Genomic DNA, 20241 nt, shown 5'->3' on the forward strand with positions numbered 1-20241 from the left:
GTATGCATTCATTTGTTTTATACTCAGAGAAGTCAGGTAGTTGTAATTCCTTTAATTTGTGAATTATTAAAGACTAAATTATGCTGAAAATCCTAGTGCAGTGTAATGAAAACCTTTTGTAGTTGCTCGGACTCTGCAGGGCTGAGTTAAATCATACAAGGACAGGACAAAATCAGGCAGTTGATATATATGAGCAAAAAACTATTAAAACTCGTGTATGTCAGTCAAGATATAAGACATATAATTGCAGCTAATATGTCTTCGTCCAGGGACATTTAACCAGACAATCCACGAGGTCCCTCTGTCCCGGACAATGAGCAACTGAAAAACCGAGAACTTCATGATTACACAATGTTACTGGACAACAATGATAACAACAAATAGTACAATATGTCTACGTTAACATCTTAAAATTATAAATCTCAAAGTGAGAACGACTGATGCTTGCAGATATTTATTTTAGATTTTTGACTGGTACAAATCATGCTAATAACATAACAAAAAATACATTATAGACAAATTTCCAGACGTCTTAAATATCATGACACATTTTTGTATCAAATTATTACCCAATTTTATTGCACAAACGTATAAATGATGCGTACCACTTATCTGACAATACAAAACCAGTCACTACGTCTGGATGCTGACGCCGCAACTCACCATCCTTGTTTATACATAAATGATTTACAACCTATATTCCAATAAAAGCATATTTCAGCTGAAGTAAAGCACAGAGAGCAGCTTAAAGCATTTTATTTATTTATGTAAATAGACTTTATTCGTGTATGATTGTCTTAAAGTAGAAGTTTCTTTGTCCAGCACATAACAATACATCACGTATACAAAAGACCATTCAAAGCAGTGCTGGGTGAAGCAAAAAATCTTAATACTGCACAGTTCTTAGACATAACTTAAAAATAATACAGTCCTTCAATAGCACTGGATTAAATCTCACAGGCACATACACGGCTCCTTCGCTGCAGCTTTTAACAAAAACAGCAAAAATAATATATCAGATCAACTGTAAACCAATGCTGCCGTAAACCCACACCCTGTCCTTTAAAACATCTCAGTCATACACATCACACGCATGCTCATATCACACGTGACAAAATGAAAAGTACCGTTCAGTGGATCCAACAGAAACACGTACATGTGAATACACAATGTGAAGGCACACGTGGCTTTGGCAAATCAAACGTGCACATTTCCCCCACCCCCTGATCGTTTTATGCAGCGTTGGCAGGAAGCTGTAGCCATTTCTAGTTTGGTTTCATGTTTAAGTATTGATGCTGTAATCAAGACACTTTGCTTAATATTGTAGATCAGGGGTTTTCAAGGTCTGAGTCCATGGACGTCTCCTCCGCTCCACAAAAGGCACAAACTCACTTTAGTTGCTTGGTTTTTGCGAACTTTCCTGATGCCTGTGTGATTATGATCGTGTTATTTAATCCTATTGACACTCAGTTGAGCAAATGTAGCCTAACATTGCATTAGAACAGTCCATCTTAAGGCATCTTAAGGCATTTACTGGTTTCTGACTGAGAAAGTGGGAAACGCAGGAACATTCCCCCAAATTACTGAATCTCTTTCACTAAATAACACACATCGAGTTTATTCTACCTGATCTCCTTCTGATGAGTAATGTAATAACTAACAAAGGCCTTATATCCTAGTCACTGAGCCCCCACTTTGAAAACCTTGGCTCTGAATGACGTGGCCATCGAGCTGCTGTATTGCTTTATTGTTTTACATCAACAGAGGTGATCAAACCCTGGAGAGCAAACTTTTATTTACATTATTTAAAGGCACAAAAGGCTATTTCCCTTAACTGTTTAACAGCCTCAAAGGACAATCCTGAACAGAAAAAGACACAACGAGAAAAGCAATGAGAGAAACAGCGTATTGAAACACTTTAGGAAAGCAACTGGTTGCAATAATATTACCATTAAAGAAGGACTTATTTATATATTTATGATTTATCGGGGAGAAGATGCAAACTGCACACAGAAAGACTCGTGAGGTGACGGCCCCTGCGACGCCGTGGCGCCCTTACATGTTGAATTACATTTCACAGAATGCTGTCGGGGGTTTTGTAAACTGGTTTGGGGAAGTCACATGTACAACCTGTCAAATGCTGCTCTGTCTGTCGAGCTGGTTTTCTGAAAGTGCAGCTTGTTGATAAAATATAATAAGCAGGCAATGTATGGACTGTAGAGGAAAGAAAAGAAATGAAAAAACACTATAGTTCTTGATTCTTTACGTTTCACAGCAGCCACATCGACAAAGCATCTTCCACTCACATGGTTGTGAACCATAAAAAAAACATATTTCACTTCTAGTACCCAAAGAGGTACGAGTCTATTTTACATTAGATCTGAACACAGTGTACCGCAGGAGAAACAGGCTTTGGTCTTTCAGAGGCACGTGATGTAAACTCCATGGTTGTTGTTTGGTGAGTCTGTCCTTTTACTTGGTCGACTGTGTTTCACACGTTGAGGTCACCACGAATAACAAACGCTGTCGTTTAAAGCAAAATGAGAGCAACAGAGACGAGGAGGGAAACAGAGAGAGGATAGTTCCAGGTGTTGTCACGGCTGCTGCCTCCTCTTCACCTGGGTGTCGGAGGAAGAGGAGGAGCTCCTCTCTCCTTTTTACCAGAACCTGGAGAGAAGAGAATAAAAGAGAGGAGTCAGGGTTTTGTATTCATGGTAAAACAAACTTTCTTCCACCAGGTGGCACTGTGATTTCAGAGGCATCCTATAGGATGAAGATAGATAATTTATTATTTAAATCTTTAAAGTGAACCGTCTTGTTATTGAGTTTTCTTTCACTTGTCACTGCAGTCTAACATCATATTTAGAAGACAATTTCTTCATGGGCATCATGAGAAACTGTAGGTTTTTATGAAAACTTATGAAAAGAACAACTGAACACCGCGGCATTCAGGCATCTGATGATTCTCTTAGATCCTGAAAAACCAACATTTTGGAGATATACTACACTGACGCAACGGTGACATGAGGATGTTTTAATCATATAAAGACACGTGTGCATGTCTGTGTCTGACCTCTGCCGTCACTCTTGCCGATCTGGCTGGGGTAGGTCTTCTGGAAGGGCACGTAGGGCTCCGGTGGAGGCAGGTCCGACACCGGATGGAAAGTGAAGCGACACTCCCACTCGTCTGTGAAAGGAGACAAATGGAGATCAGTGGTCGTCGTGTACATCAGAAGCACTCAGAGCTCCAGAGAGGTGTAATGAATGAAGTGACACGGAACTGTGTGGAAGTGCAGAAAATATGATTTAGAAACTCAGGCACTCAGGCGCTCGGGACCCCCCCCGCTCTCACTACCTGTCTGCACCATTCAAACTTACTGTCTTGGTTCAATGGGACAAAAACAACACACTGGGAGGTCAGTGAGTTTCTCTGCCATCGCTGAACACAGTGGAACTTGTGGCAAAAACAACACTGGGGGGGGGAGGCGGGTTTCTCTTGTTCCAACTATGTGAGTGCAGGAGCCTCAACAAGGCAAGTAACTGAAATCTGCCTGCAACGCTATCAGTGGTGCACATGACTTTATTTATTGTACATTAAATTCCTGCTTTGCTTGATTATATGGTTTTTATTATATTAAATCTATTCTGCTGATGAAGGTCAGTATTTCTGGGTTTCGTTTGTGTCGTGTTTCATATCTGCTCTGCGTTGTCGCCACAAATTCTTCTATCAATATTCAAACACACCAGACCGGCACCAGCGAGGAGCCCGACTCACCCTGTATCTGGTTGTGATGAGAGTTCTGGAAGCCGTTACCCATGGGTGGCGGAGGAGGGGGAGGGGCTCCTCCCGCCCCGGGCCTGTCTGGAGGGAGGGGGGGTCTACCGCCACGGGGATCCGGGCCTGGCCGACCAATCGGAGAGGGAGCAGGCGATGACCTCACACTGCCCCCGCCCACGCTACGACTTGAGGGAGGAGGAGGAGGAAGAGGCCCTTTGGAGGAAAAAGTTAGCCGGTGAATAATGGCTCCTGAAGTTATTGAAAAATAGGTGGCACATATTTGTCATCTCTTTTAAATGACTTGTGTAATCCACTGCGAGGCCGATAGATGAAGGTTGTTCACCTGAGCGTACTGATGTGTTCCTCCCAAGAGAGGGCGGCCTCTCGTTGGGCGGGGGAGGGAGAGGCCCTGACCGGCTGTGAGGCGGAGCTGGACCGTGGCTGAGGAGGAGACGCACAAATCTGATGATCAGTTTCACAATATCTCCAGAAAAATGACTCATCTTGAAAAGAGAACGTGGCACGTGATGGTCAAACATCCAGCAGCTAACTTCCTGTTACCAAATCGCAGGAGGCGGATTGAACCTGTAAAACTGGATTTACAAACATCCTCTCCATAAGAACATTCACTTGATCGTAGTGTTGTATAACTGCAAAAAATAAACATCTCATAAACATCATAGTTAAAAACAAGATGCCACCGAAGAGGTTTGGGTGCAAGTTTTATTTGGGAGTAACCATGGTTACGAAAAATTACGAAAGTTCCTGTTTCTGCCGGAGAGAGGGAAGTATTTATATGTATTTATATGCTGTACCTAATAGAAGCATGGTTCTTAGAATATAAGATTTGAATCTATGCGACCACAGGTTCAACTATCATCGTCTGAAACACATCCGGCTTCACAGTGACTCAGCCAATACCAATTAGAAGTAAAACTTTCCCGGTACCTGTTGAGTGAGCTGTTCCTCTGGGGCAGACGAGGCGTGCTGTGGTCGTCCCCTCCAGCTGGGGAGGGTGGGAGAGGCGGAGGGCCCGGTCGCCCCGGCGGGAGAGGAGGCCCACCCCCACCGGGTGAGGAGCGAGGAGATAAGGAGCTGGAGACAGAGGTGGGAGGTTTGGAGTTGACAGAGGGGGGAGGAGGGGGCATGTCGCGGGGCATGGAGGGCCGATGACCTCCCACAGGAGCTGGTGGCGGCGGTGGCCGGTCGTCGGGAAGCGGGGGTCTCCCTCCAGGAGCCGTGGGCATGGGTGGTCGGCTGCTGTTTGGGGGTGGAGGAGGTGCAGAGAAGCCCGGTCTTGACCCAGGTGAGGAGCCTCCCGGTGGGGGAGGGAGAGGTCCGTGTCTCCCTGGGGGAACACTGGGAGTTATAGGCATCGAGGCCGGGCTGGGTCTGGGTCCTCCGGGGAGCGATGGTGGGGGCATCGAGGCCGGGCTGGGTCTGGGTCCTCCGGGGAGCGATGGTGGGGGCGCCGAGGCCGGGCTGGGTCTGGGTCCTCCGGGGAGCGATGGTGGAGGCGGGCCCCCGCGAGACTGGAAGGCCTGGGTTGGTCGAGGTGTGTTGGGTACAGGGGGAGGGGGGCCTCCTGGAGTGTCTTGTCTGGATGAGAAGTTGGGGCGTCCCCTGGGAAGGTCAGGGGCGCTGCTACGGCCGCCGCCAGGGGCTCCTGGGAGTTTAGGTGGTCCAGCGAAGGGGCTGGGGCCACAGGAGCGGCCTCCTGGGGGGAGCACAGGTCCTCGGCTGGGTGCAGAGTCTGGAGGGATGAAAAGGTTAAATTGATTGTGTTACCAGATGCAGTATTTATTTGAGTTGTTCATCTTCAGCAGTATTAGAATTATATATATTTATTTTACCAGTGCTTTCTCTGTTTGCTGCAGACCTCAGTTTTGGCATCCCTCCTGCAAACAGACCTCCTAAACCTCCTCCGCCACCTCCACCACCTCCACCTCCTCCTCCGCCGCCTCCTCCTCCTCCGCCTCCACCTCCACCTCCTCCTCCGCCTCCGCCGCCTCCTCCTCTGCCTCCTCCTCCTCCTCCTCCTCCTCCTTTGGGTTCTGAGAGGATAAACAATGAATTAATAATTTTTGAATTGATATCTGCTCTGCACACAATCTGTTTTGCTGCACACTTGTATAAGCATGTGGGTCTTCATTATTTAGTCCCTCTAGTTCTTTCAAAATCTCACCATTATTATTTATTTATTTATTTTTTGTAAACTATGAGTTTTAGGACCGTATATAAAGATGGTGGACGTGTCTCCACTTCCTGCCACTATCCAGAAATGAAGCCAAAAATATCCCAGATACGAACACCGCCATCTTGCACATTTGAAGCCAGGTATCATCATCATCATCATCGTCCCGGTAACCGGACGGTTAAACTCACTCGCTTTAGTGTGAGTGACCTGGATAACTAACTACTAACTAGGGTTCTTGTTAACTTACGGTCCATGAGGGGTCCACTGCGGTCATTGGTGACAGTTTTCTTTAATCTGGCTCCTTTAGAGATGTCGGTCAACAGAGCGTTCCGTCCATGCTGCTCACTTCGCTTCAGATTTGGTTTCTCTGTGTTGGCCTGAAACACAAACACACACACACAAGTACACACACACACACACACAGGGTTATATAGTCGCTGAGTCAGAGTAAAGCTGCAGAAAACAAATACTGCTTACGTAGATTTAAAAGAGTTAAAAGACAGTGAGTGGACTTAACAGGAGCAAATATGTCTATGACTTACAACAGCGAAGGTGGGAGGAGGGGGAGGCCCAGGGGGCGGTGGGGGAGGCGGGGCTGGCATCTTCCTCTCTCCAGTTCACTCTATCTGCACTGGACGCTGCACCCTGGAGGACGGACCACACAAACACTTCATCAAACAGAGCGGCACAGGAATCGAACTCACAGGTTCTGCAGGGACTTCAGCAGCCGCACCGCTTCCTGGAACCGCAGAGGGGAAAAACAAATAGGTCCCTGCAAACTAATTAAGAATGCAGCCTCAGCATCACTTCATTCTGAATGTGCAACGGGAGCTCATTGATTTTTCACTGCTATTTTCAACCTGCAGTCCGGACACACAACAAAACGGATGTGGACTTTTGAGTAAAACCTTCGCCCGTCAGGGACGAGCAGCGGTTCTCTCGTGGTTTGGTTTAATACGATGTGAAGATGATTGGATACCAGATAGTTTATTAATCCTTAAAGTGTCACAGAGCAATCAAACACAGCGCCGACAGGTCGCACAACGGGGCAGGCGCCAGGAAATGACTCACAATTATTAATATCACTGATAATGATATAAAAGATAATCAAGTGTATTCATATAGCACCTTTCAAAACACAGTTACAAGCTGCTTTACAAGTTAAAACCTAAAGACTGAAGCTTTGAAGACTGATCAACCTGAAAAGACAGATTCCAGGGGAAGTCTGTATCTTACTATCCACTGAGACTGTGGCTTTATTTTAAGCTTCCGAGACAAATTACGTTCATGCAGAAAAGCAGTGGTTGTTTCAATTGTGATCATCAAGGGAGTGTTGATAATAACATGAATTCTTGGAGGGACTGAAAGTTCAGACAGTACAAACAGCCCGAGGAGAAAAGATTTCACTGCTTGAAATATGTCAAGTAAAACAGGTTTCATCAGTGATCAGGTGATAAGAGCACTGACTCATTAGTAATGTTTAATATGGCAGGAACTTGAGTCATAAGTTCCCTAAAACACAACACAACTATATCTATAGCTTGACACACGGTGTGTGCGTTTCTGTTCATGCTGTACCTCAAAAACCACTTTCAAAATAAAGCACATCCTCAGCGCAACATTTTATCACGCAAACAACCACAAACACGTTTCCGACTGATTTGAAAACAGCTGCGGACACATGGCTGACTCTCGTGTGACCTTCTCATCTCACAGCGCCGCGGCATCGTGACTGGAAAACACGCACATACATCAATGATGCATTCTTCAGATACAGACGTTACGAGTTCTAGAGCCAGTTAAACAAGAAGAGGAACGATTGTACAACCTGCTCCCTCCGTGCATTCTTTCACCTTCACACCTAAATCCTCCTGTTTCCCGTCACATCAGTTCTCACACAGCTCGGCCTCTCGCTTCATTTTTAAAAATCACACATATGTCACACCTCTTACTTCCTGTGTGCTGCTGACAAACAGGAAGCCACCACAAGGCTCCGGCACCGCAGGTATCCGGTTACCAGGACGAGGATGATGATACCTCTGCATCTCAGCTTCCTATAAATTCTCCTCCCTGCTTCCTCTCAGCCGTGCATCACCACCTCCGACGTGTTCATCACCTTTGTTTTTCCTCCTTCTCTCCCGTTCTGCACCGTCCTGACGTTCATGCTCGCCTGCCCTGCCAGCACGTGTGGTGAACTCGTCTTTCTGCATCATCTAATCTAACTGACTTTGTCTCCATTGGTGTTAGAAGACAGAGATGAGAGGAAGGAGGACAGTTATGCTCACGGCTTCCTGCATTCACCTTTTGCAGCAACGTCTGATATGAATTATTACTACCGATACACACGCTCGACCAATCAGGCTCAGCCTCGAACACTTGAACAAACATCAGTGTGATAACAATAAAATGGCAAAAACTATCTTAGAAAAAGGTCCATGTCCCGTATTCCAACATGGAGGAGGTTGTGTTTATGGCCTATACTGCAGTCAGCCACCAGGGGGCGATCCAGGTGGTTGTCCATCTACCAGATATGCATGGTCCCCAGAGGATGAATCCTAATGACTTTGGTAGTTTTGACTTCCAGAGCCGTGAGGTTGACATCTGGATTTCACGTGGGGGGTTTCACCAACGACTGAGAACTGTCTGGAGAAGTGCTTCACTCCCTCAGGGTGAAATGTCATAACTTTTCATGCAGCACAATCATCGGGTCTAAATTTAAAAAAGATTCTATTCTGCTCATATACCTGGAAGACTAATGACATTACTATGAACCTCGGTTATACTCAGCTGCAAGCATGGTTCAGTCTCGAGAGTACTTTAATGCTTAAAGTCTTCATATAGTATGTGTATAAAAACACATTCTCTGAATCTTATTCTAAAGAAAAATATTCAGCCCATTATCTTGAAGTAAAACTTTCCAGTGAACAGCCTGATGACAATCTGACCAGATTTCACATGAGGTGTCACATGACGATCACAACCTTACCACTGTTATATCAGCACAGACTAATATGACACGTTTATTGAAATGATCATTCAATCTTCAACCTGATATTTCATGGGCCAGTTAATGTATTTTTAAAAGATAAGCTCTTTGTATTCATCTTCCATGCGACTTTCAAGAGCTTGATTGTGAATGTGCAAGATGTCTGCAAGTGGAAGTTAAGTTAATAAGTTAATAAAATTCAGGACACACAATTACAATCTTAAATGTTAGTTGTTAACTGTCTGTTTAATCAAATAATGATACTAAAGCCGGCTGTGAGTCATTCTGCAGTGAGACCAGTGAACCAGTCTTGGCAGGGGAACGCTTCTGGTTTGCACAAACTTGAGCTGAACAGGAAAACGTCACTCACAGATCAGAACTGGCAGCCGGAGCCTCGCCGGCAGATTTCAAGATTCAAAGCCAAATGCACATGTGCGTGTTCCCACTGTTCTAAATACTACAGATGTTTCCACTGAGGCTTCACAACGAGATTTTTGAAATTCTGCTGGATTTATGAAATTTCAGCTCACCACACAGAACTTTAAAAGGAGAGGAAGGTCAACAAGAAAGAAGAGAGAGCGAACACTGCCCGGTCTTATGAATACAACTGAAGAGGTTTCAGTTTTAATCCGGATGTAGAGAGTTGCCACATGGACTCATTTCCTGCAGCAGCGATGACACGGAGGTGAAAGCAGCAGATAAAACATCTGCAAGGTAAAAACACTCTGATGGGAAAGTTGGAAAATGTAGTTTGCACGACGTCCTTAAGATACATTCAAATGTAAAGAAACATGGGAACTGAGTCCAGATATGAAGTGACTGTCAGTTTGTGCAAGATGAGACTGACACAGAGCGACATCTACTTCCGTCAGAGGAAACAGGCCTGTGTTGAAACTTAACATGCACAACTTCTTTCTTTTAGCACACACATGCGCGCACAGACACACACACACACACACACACACACAGCCTAATATTAGCTAAGCATTCACAATGGCTGCCTTGAAAAGAGAGAGAGAAATGAGGGATTCCAGGGTGTGGACCCTTTGAAGAGTTACCGTCAGGACACAGACACACACACACACAAGCACACAACACAGACACACACTATGGCTTACATATGTTTCAGTTTAAAACTGGTCATAAAAGGGTTCTCCATCCTGCCACTGAACCCCTCCACAGCCTCATTAGAGTACACACACACACACACACACACACACACACACACACACACACACACACACACACACACACACACACGAATGTTTAACCCGTGTTAAACCTTCTCTTTCTACAATATAGAACATGAATAAATTCTGAAACTCCATATCTTCTGATTTATCTCACACTGTGTTTAAAGGAATAAGTGAAGTGACTGTTTGAGGAGCGAAGCACAGACAGAAGGCACAGACAGAAGGCACAGACAGAAGGCACAGACAGAAGGCACAGACAGAAATGGCTGCAGGTCACTTTTTACAGTTTCAGAAAGAAAAGCTGCAACCAGCATCACCACAGGCCAAACGAACAGCCCAGTACAGGCAGGTTCAGAACGGACACTGCACCAGTTGTGTTTGTGTGCGTTGTGTTTTTTCAGGCATTGTGTTATCAGTGCGTGGACGTGTGTGTATCATTGTGTTATCAGTGCGTGGACGTGTGTGTATCATCGTGTTATCACCTCCCAACACCTTTCACTCAACTCGAAATGTTCCCAAAAACAATAAGACAATCAAACACACCTCATGTAAAACATTCACACATAATATGTATATATGTATAAACATGTCCCAGCTGGTGATGAACGTGTAATATAGTGTTGCTGCTCATAAAAATAAAAAGATCAAGCCCTGAGTGTATTTTAACTTCGGTGAAAAGGTAATTTCAGACATTTCGAAATGCAGCCCGGGGTAGAAATAAATGTGTCGGCTGTGCAGGAACAGTGCTGAGTGGCTGAGCTAACATCCTGTGGTGTGTTCACATGCGCACAGACACACACAGACACACACACACACACCAGCTGTAACACATGTGCTTAATTTAGACTTTTAAGAATTGAAGGTTTATTTGAAGAAGTGATGCTCGGCAGGTTCAATTTACCTAGGAAAGAATTAAATGCTGAGGACATTTCCTATCGGAGAAGTTCACAGATGAATAACTTCCTCCAGAGGCTCGTTTGTATTTGTCTTGACCATGAAGGGATTTCTGAGTGTGAGTGTTTCCAATCAGCAACAACAACAGGTTTTAATGTTGATGCTGATCGAAGTGCTGTGTAAGCAAAACACGAGACTTCAGGACATTTAAGTGACGACTCTGGTGAAGCTTTATGAAGATAGAAGAGGTTCCTGCACACAAGCATTATCCAGAAACCTGGGGAAGTTATCGAACCTCAATCTGTAGCAAATCCACTCGCTGAGAATCATGTAATAAAACAACCTGTACGTTTAGTTCCTGGATCAATATATCAATAAACTGATCAATATGATCTGCTTTTCTCTCTCTCTGCAAATAAGATCAAGATTTTAAACTCATCATTTTCTTACTCGGTTATTCTGGAAAGTCAATTCCAACGTTTATTGTATTTAAATATCAGTGGCTTGTTTTGGTTTGGTCCTAATATCCATCTGCAGGTGCCAATAAAAAAACTAAATCAATAATGATAAAGTCATTTACATCTGCAGTTTATATTATCTCAGCAGGACGCCGTGTTTCTGTGTGACAAACATGGAAGTACATCACGTTATATGCAAAAGATTAATCAGCTGAAATAAATCTGATATTAAAACCTTAATGATCTTCTCAAAAGGCATTTAGGAAACTGTTATTTCTGCTGGAGCTGCAACGACGAGTCCATCAGTTAAATTACTGTTCTGATAATTAACAGGTTCAAGCAAAAAGGACAAACAGATGCTTTTCGTCTCCTCAAATCTGATTCTGCTCTTCAGTTTTCTGTTATCGTATCACGGACAAAACAAGTCGTCTGCAGACGTGACCTTGGACAAGCTGACCTTGACCTCTGACCTTCCTGTGGAGCTGAGCATTATAAACTCACTCACAAGACACTTACGAGCAAATAGAACCAGACAATGCTCGAGGAGGCAAATCAATATTCCCATTAGTCACCAACTAGCAGAGTCCAACTCTAAAGCTAATGTGTTCTGTCTGTCTCCACGCTCAAGAACGTCTGACATCTGGGTCGGTGGTTTAAAAATACCCCCTGAATATTTGGTTGTATAATACATGAACAACAAATCAATTATCTAAATACTTTGGATTTTCGATAAATCAATTAAGATCGAGCGCCAGATCATTTCAGTCCAAACAGGAAACACGGTCAGATAGTTTTAACAAGACAGGGCGGTCGTCTTCCATTAAACTGCACACGCACACACACACACACACACACACACACACACACGAGAAGTTCATTTAGTTAATTTACTTCACAACATCACAACAGGCAGAATAACAACTGCAGAGAAGAAGAGACACACTCTTCAAGCAAATCTACTCTAATCTGCTCTTTTCTTTACTTTTGCAACGTGCTGAAAATGTGACATCGGACAAAACCCATCAGCGTCTCTACTCACTCAGTCTGTGTCCATAGAAGAATCAGCAGCGAGTTCAGGAGACAGCAGAAGAAGCTCCTTAGTTCATTCCTCGGGAAAATACAAAAAGTGAAGAGCAGCCACGTAAACAGCTGAGAACAGAGAAAAAGAGGAACATTAGCAGCATCTAAAAATGTGTTAAAAAAAACATTCAGAGTCGAGTTGAACTTCTTGATTCCTCTTCCTCTAAACTCAGAGAAGAGAAGAAGTCACACACACACACACACACACACACGCACACAAGCCTTATATACAGCAAAGACCACTTCCTCTTTCTCAGTTCTCTCATAGACCGTATATAGTTCCTCAACTGGGGGAGGGATTCCCACTGTGGCTCTGGATTCAAATGAAGTCTGTAAACACGTGTCATAATAAAATAACCATGTTTATGATTTAATGAGATCATTTTTAACCATCCTGGTGGAAGTTCACAACAAATATAAGAATACAAGACATTTGGCGAGAACCACCAAGGCTCCACAATCCTCCAAATGTAAAATAACAACTAATTGATATCAGTCTTATTATTGACAAACGAAATGCAACGTTATTGTCATGCAGCCTGAACACAGAACTGTGCAGCCAACGCATGTTTGGAGTTATGTTTTATTTTCATCATAATCTAAACAGTTAAATCGATTTTTGGGCGTTAAATTAGTGAATCTCCTGCATTTGGATGTAAAAATATAAAAGTTGGATCCTCTTCTCAACTGATGAAAGATTCCCGGCTGTACTTCCGCTGCATGTTCTTTGAGAAGGAGACAAAGAAAAGCTCATGACGTCAAAAGCATGAGACATCGGCACAGAACAGGGATTGTTGACACGCAAAGTTCGGCCGGGACTTTGTGCACGAAATCCCGTGCAGCCCGATGAGCAAGATGCAGAAGTAAGAGACGACGAGGAAGAAGAAGACGCAGCAGCAAACACTGGAAGAGAGTCCAGGACAAGTCATGGCACAAAATCACAGAAAGTAAAAGGCCTGTGTGACGCTGTTCCAGATTTCTGTGTCCTGTATTTCTCTATAAATTATTCTCATTGTCTATTTAGAGTTTTTGTTTTCATTGTGTGTTACTGAATCTCCTGAAGTTGAGCAATGACATCTTTCTTCCTCGACCTGCAGCTGCGAGAGGACTCGACTATCGATTTCTGAGATATACGAGAGACCAGAGATACATCACACATCGACTGCACGAAGAAAAACATTAAACGAAAGATTTCCCTCCGTTTTATTCATAGAAAATAAAGTCCCGCCACTGTTTTAACTGAAAGTGAATTGATCCCAGGCGTCGGCGCTTCTGGACAGAAAAGGGGTTCCACAGCTGCCACTTCCTGTGCTCTCAGTGTCACACTTCCTGCCTCGCAACACAGTCAGCGGCAGCGAGCCAGCCCTCCATCGGCTGCACTTCAATACCCTCCCCCCTCCGTCTCGTTTTCCAGCAGAGGCAGAGCCGCATCTCAGAGTCACCTTGGCTTTCTTCCCTGAGCTCAGCTGCTTTTCTTTACCAGGATCCAGTCGAGAGGGGGAAACGTGTCTGAGCCGTTACTTTACTTAACCAGTAGAAAAATAAAGAAAAGACCAGTGTTCCCCGTTAGAGGAACGCTGCGACGCGTCAAACCACGTTTTTCTTCACTGCAGATTCTGGAACTGATAAAGTGACTGAGAATGAAACAGCTAAAAACCCAAATAAACCTCCACATCCTCCAATGTAAAGGTTAAACAAAATCTTCCTTAGAAATCTGGAAAGGGATTTCTGCCATTTGAAATATACAAAAATGTCTAAATACATAAAGAAGCTGTTTGAACAAACTCAATGTTCAAGTTTAAGTAACACTCGTGATTCATTATTAAGCAGAATACAAATGAAAAAGAAAATTCAGCTTCACATTGAGAAACTCACATTTTGACTTTTGGGAGCAGAGTTGGATGTAGAAACCAAAACGTCTGTCTTATCATTCAAATTGTACTTTTAAACAAACATTACATAACACAAATCTATATAAGGCTGCGTCCACACCGTGTGTTTCAGTCGTACGTTTGGTCTGAAGGAAAAGATAGACGCTCTTATTTTAGGCTGCTTGCACAAGTTTCTTTTTGAAGTGGTGTTTCAAAACTAAAACCATCTCTGTTCAGACAAGGTGCAACTGCCACTGACGACGAGTGTTTCTCCTGCAGCGCTGGAAGTCGAGTCGTGACTGCTAAGAACCAATCAGGACGTGGATGTGGGTGATGTCATCTTCTCCTCTTTCCTACGCTAACCCAGAGTTTTCCAACTAAAAGCTGCAATTCCCAACATCTCCTTAAATTCCACAGTAATTTCAACGTCCCACATAACAGAAGACAGCGTCCGTGAGTCCAGAGAGTCCAGAGGGTTGTTGCAGGGAGCACAGTCGCATCTGCTGAATCTTGTGACGTGTTGTGAGGAGAAATAAATAATGCACCGGCAGCTCGGTGGAAGGGCTTCAGCAGAAAGCCTGCGGTGTTGTGGTGTGTCTGCAGCGTCACACGCACCCTGTTATGTTCACTCAGCACCATAGCATTATCACTGCATCTCAGGCGACTCTTAATTCCTCCTGAGCTTCCTCTCAGTATTTTCGGCTCGTCCTCTTCGTCACCCTCAACACACACTTTCTGAAGTGATTCAGGCTTTTCTCGTCTCACACGTGGTCGTGAGGCTCCGCAGGGCGAACGCACTCATTGAATCCATCGGCTCGAACAACACACAGAGCAGAGTATCCGTCCCGTCTATGTCACAGTCACATGGTCATCAGCGGCGCTCGCCTGCAGGCTCCTCGGTCACTTTAGATGCTTTGTGATCACTCGTCACACCACGTATGACTCACAGACTCTGGGCCGAGCGGAGATGCCACAGGATGCCATTCAAATGCTTCAGCTATGTGAAAACTGATTGTGAGAGATGAAACAGACAAAGGTTCATTCAGACGCAAAGAAAGACCGAGAAACAACCGACTTGTTATCAAAAAACTTCCTCTACTTCAACTGTGGGATGTCGTCTAGTTTCTTTCAGAGCTATTTTCAGCAGAAACGTTTCCTCGCAGGGTTTCACTGAGCATCGCATTCTGAACTGAAGAATCTCATCCAGGTCTGAGTATCTGCACCAGTTGTACTTGAAAGAGACTCAAGCAACGCCATTTACCTTTATGTGTATATGTGCAACTCTTTAACACAACATTTCATTCTTTTCATTGAAAGATTGTTTCTGTCTGGTGCAGGTTTGTGGTTTAGAAACTAGAGCAAAATCAAAACAGAGGATATATATATAAGTATTAACTTAGTATTTTACCTCCACCACAGTCTAACAGTTCTTTTACAAAATCATATTTAAATTCACTAGATCTAGATTTGAATCTGCAGTAAAATTGTACACACTTATGAATATCAGTCCTGGATCTTCTCCAGAAGCGACCAGGCTCTTCCCTGGCTCACGTGCCACCTCTCCACACAACGTCATGAAAATCAGATGAGTAGTTTTTGCGTAATCCTGCTGACTTACTAACAAACACCGATGAAAACATCACCTCCTGAATTTACATTTCCACAGAGATTAAAGCTTTATGTAAAAAAAAAAAAAAAAAAAGAAAGTTTTAAGAAGGGATTAAAAAGCAGTAACAGATGTAGCAGGTCTTATCTCAGCGGGAGAATCAGCCCAGAGGCCAAAACACGACAAGCTGGACTGAAGGAAGACGCTGCAGCCACTGAGCCGCCTTCAGATTCAAGTCTAGAGAATTTGCTGTTTTGTTTTTATAGCAACACACAAATACACTAGAGACGCACAGTAGCATTCCCTGTCCTTATAAATAACTTTAAACTGGGACTGTGGCTGCTGGTGACTTTGACCTGTTGCATTATCAACACACGGTCATGAGGCTGAGAGCCGGATGGACGGAGAGGTGCCAGGATCACGTGGTTTACACAGGAAACAGAGCCGAGCACAGACGACACAGTGCTGCATTATGTTTCTACTACTGCCCACACACGCTAAACAAATGCACATGCTCCCCCCCCCCCGACCGCAGCACACGCTTTACAACACGGAACAATGCTGCTATCGCTTTAAACGGCTCATCGCTGAGTGCACAGCAGGAAATGATGAGATGTCCTTAAGAGCTTCTGACTTCATTTTGAGGCTGTGGAGGAGTTTCACCCAGCCCCTCGCTTCCTCGCCGACTCGGAGCTCGTCCCACTGCGCTCCTGAGGAATGCCAAGAACTCAGAGCTGCAACGAGCTGAAAACTAGTTCTGTCACAAAGCGTAGTGAATGAGACCAGAGGCAACACAAGGGGCGTAAACAAGCCACCACGACCAAATACCTCCACATGTTGTTTAACCGTGACGAGCTGATGGGACGGATGAGAATCCTCCAACAGGCTCGGCTGCCGACGTCCTGCAGAGAAACTAGCTCAGTCCAAACCAATAAGAACCACATGCACGCGTCTATACATAGATTTCCTATTACAGCAAAAATGAAAAATAGCCTGATGAGGTCAAGTCACGTGGATTTGTCATAAAAAGCGTCAGACTGCCGAGAAACACCAACATTACATCACCGTCGTCACAAATACTTTTCTTCAGGGACTTTTCTGAGCTCTGAAAAAAAGCTGAGACAAACTCTTATCTTTGTGAGATTGGACACATTTAGGAAACTGGTGTGGGAAGAACAAATGAAAACCACCGTTACACGACCTTTCTGGGCTTGGAGGCCCCACGTGCAACGTTTCCAGCTGCAGAAGAACATTCCTCCGTTACAGTTTGATGTTTGTCGAGCTGCATCTCGTTGTGGATGCCTTTTTGTGCGTTGCTCAGTGAGAGCGTCTGATTTACGACAGTCGGTTCAGGTTTGACAACATCTCGGCTGCGTTCGCTGTTCAAACTGCAGCGCGGCTGGATTCAGGACCCACATGAGACACGACTGGAGAAAATTAGAGGACTTAATCGGTTTTCTACGGTCGTAAATAAATGACTCCGTCAATTTGGGATCATGTACAATTAGTAGAAGAATAAAACAAACATGAGATACAAAGGATATTTACTGAATTTCCTCTGGAATGCATGTGCACACGTAGGGAGAAGATGATCCGAACTATAGCATATCTAACCTTACATGCAATATGAAGGGGGAGGCATTATGAATAATATTCTTTGGGGAAATCTGCATTCAGGCTGGTGACCCAATCAATGGCTATCGTTTCCTTTTACCTCAGTTTTCAGTGGAATCATTTGAAGAGAACATGATCACATTACAAGGTGAAATAAAAATGAAGCAGTGTTTTTTGCTCCTGTCCACTTTTTGTTTTGTTTGTTTGTTTGTGAGCAGGATTTAAAAAACTACAGAACAGATTTTCCATGAAACTTGACGGGAGTTAGAGACACGGGTCCAGAAAGAAAACATTACATTTCAGCCCAGATCATAACAAAACCACAGACCTGGACATGGTTTTAAGAATTTCTGTCACATTTTGAGATCAGCAATTTCCCTGAATTCATGGATCTTCAAGTAAAAACCAGAAGTGACAGTTCAGGGAACAGAAATCTATAGGTGTGTATAAATATAAGGGGGCTGAGGCATGTGCTCTATTGAGAGCCATTCTAGTGCTATTGTGATTCCTGTGTTTACTGTAGTCGAGCCCACGACATGTGATTTACATGATTGCAAACATCCAATTCAAATAAAGTGAGTCAATTCATTTGAGATCAAGATAACAGTGGAAGCAGGTTTGGATAAGAGGGCGAGTTCAGCCTGGTGCCCATCAGATAACACACGTTCATTTACTCGGAATACCTCCATTCAAAAGCAAACAGGCCTTTATAAACTAAATGTTTATAGAAGCGAGTCCAGCCTCGGAGCTAGTGTGTGTGTTTATGTGCTTACGGCCAAATGGCGTTCTGTCAAACAGGTTGTGAACAAACACACACAGACACACACACACACACACACGTACAAATTCCTCTTCCTGAGCGCCCTGACTTCACGCCAGATAATCGTTGGGATGCTGTCTCCAGCCGAAGTCAAACGCATTCCTGCTTTCGTAACTTGCACGTGTGTGTGTGTGTGGCTGCGAGGTTAGAGAAGCAGGCTCTGGACCACAAGGTCCCACTTCCACAGCCTATGTGCCCTTGAACAAGGCACCGAACCCCCCCAATCTGCTGCTTACTGTGCATTACACAGACTTCTCTTCCCTATGGGGACATGAACTGGATCCTCACAATGTACATCATTAGATTTTAAAGGCACAGAAGTCATGCATTTGACTCGTGTTGTGGAGACTACAGATATATTAATAGTGACATTAAGGGAATAGAAACATTACACTTCAAGTTAAAGAAGTCATGGAGACGTGTCTGTGTGTGTGTCTGTGTGTGTGTACTCAGTTTTGTGACCCTCCCAGTATAAACACTGACTTTGAGCGACCAGCAGTCCTCATGGGGACCATAAAACCCAGTCCTAACGAGGTCCAGCCTCATTTCTGAGGTCCTGGTTGGGGGTAAGCTTTTGATTAGGCTTTTCCACAATGAATGGAAATCATCAATGCAAAGTCCTGAACAGGCGTAAAGCTGCACAGCCCGGAGAGTCCCACTGTCTTAGAAATAAACAGCCATGTGAAACCACTGCAGTTCAGCTCACTGACCACAGGCCTGATGCTGTGTGTGACTGGGACCAGCTGCATCCTCCCTGCAGACACACACACACACACCACACACACACACACCGAATCCAACGAACTGCTGAGGAAACACAGTGTGTGTTGGAGACAGAACAGGACAAAGCTCGGCCCGCAGCCACAGACACAACCGACCTCAACCCAGAGACACACACACACACACACACACACACACACACACACACACACACACACACACACACACACACACACACAACCAGCCTCGCTGCAGGAATCTGCTCCAGAGACTTTCCAGAAGATGACAACTTCTCTCTCTCTCCGCTGGTGACACAACTCGACTCCCTTCACGGTCCCCCTGCTTTGTACACACAACCACACAACCTTCACACCAAACGTTGGCTTCACCTACCTGGGGGAGAAGGAAACGCTGTGCACGGTTAATGCGCGTCCATCGACCGTCTCTCACGCCGAGGCTGTGGCCGCGGACCAATGAGGAGCCAGGAGCCTGCAGAGGACTGAGGCTGAGCTGCACCCAGAGCCACGCAGCCGCCGGGTTGGGTCGAGGCTCTGCTAATGGAAACAGCATGTGCGGGCCGTTATCATGGCGGAGGAGGAGGTTTCATACTGGGTTTGTTAAACGAGACCATACATAGTAAAGAATGAAGAAGTGAGTGCTTAAGGTATGTTTTCAAATTAGTCACATCCCCAGATAGCAGACGGGTGGGGGGGGGGTGTACGTGAGGCACAGAGGAGGCACATGTGGCCCAAATGTCCCACAACAAAACGTGGGCCTCTTTTTTGGCAAACATCTGGTTCTCCAGGCGAAGTGTGGTCTGAAGTGGTGACTATGGTCCTACAGCACAGACCTGATCCGGCCCACCTCTGGCTGACACCCGGCACTGCTGTGGCCCAGGTCTGGCAAACAGGATACCATCATTCCACGAGGTGTGGGGATATCCAACAAAGTATTAAATATGCATTAAGCATTCAATATTTGACAGAGAAAATATTTTTGATATTATTAGAATTTGAACTGTCCT

General features: G+C 44.7%; 1 protein-coding gene across 3 annotated transcripts; it reads right to left on the minus strand.

Annotated features, from left to right (window-relative positions):
* Positions 1-438: 438 nt before the first annotated feature.
* Positions 439-19764, minus strand: wipf1b (WAS/WASL interacting protein family, member 1b). 3 transcript variants are annotated; one of them, XM_035171933.2, is made up of 10 exons: positions 19611-19759; positions 12546-12655; positions 6518-6620; positions 6223-6352; positions 5632-5832; positions 4727-5531; positions 4122-4219; positions 3776-3991; positions 3074-3187; positions 439-2667 (listed from the first exon to the last, which is right to left on the minus strand). In XM_035171933.2, the coding sequence occupies exons 3-10, from the start codon at positions 6575-6577 to the stop codon at positions 2615-2617; spliced, it is 1677 nt and encodes a 558-aa protein (XP_035027824.2). In that variant the 5' UTR covers positions 6578-6620; positions 12546-12655; positions 19611-19759; the 3' UTR covers positions 439-2614. The 3 variants fall into 3 exon arrangements, with proteins under 3 accessions (XP_035027824.2, XP_035027825.2, XP_035027826.2); XM_035171934.2 differs by having other exon boundaries at positions 12546-12614; positions 19611-19753; XM_035171935.2 differs by lacking the exon at positions 12546-12655 and having other exon boundaries at positions 19611-19764.
* Positions 19765-20241: the final 477 nt, after the last annotated feature.

The sequence above is a fragment of the Hippoglossus stenolepis genome, chromosome 12 (assembly GCF_022539355.2).
Source record: "Hippoglossus stenolepis isolate QCI-W04-F060 chromosome 12, HSTE1.2, whole genome shotgun sequence".
Classification (NCBI taxonomy): Eukaryota; Metazoa; Chordata; class Actinopteri; order Pleuronectiformes; family Pleuronectidae; genus Hippoglossus; species Hippoglossus stenolepis.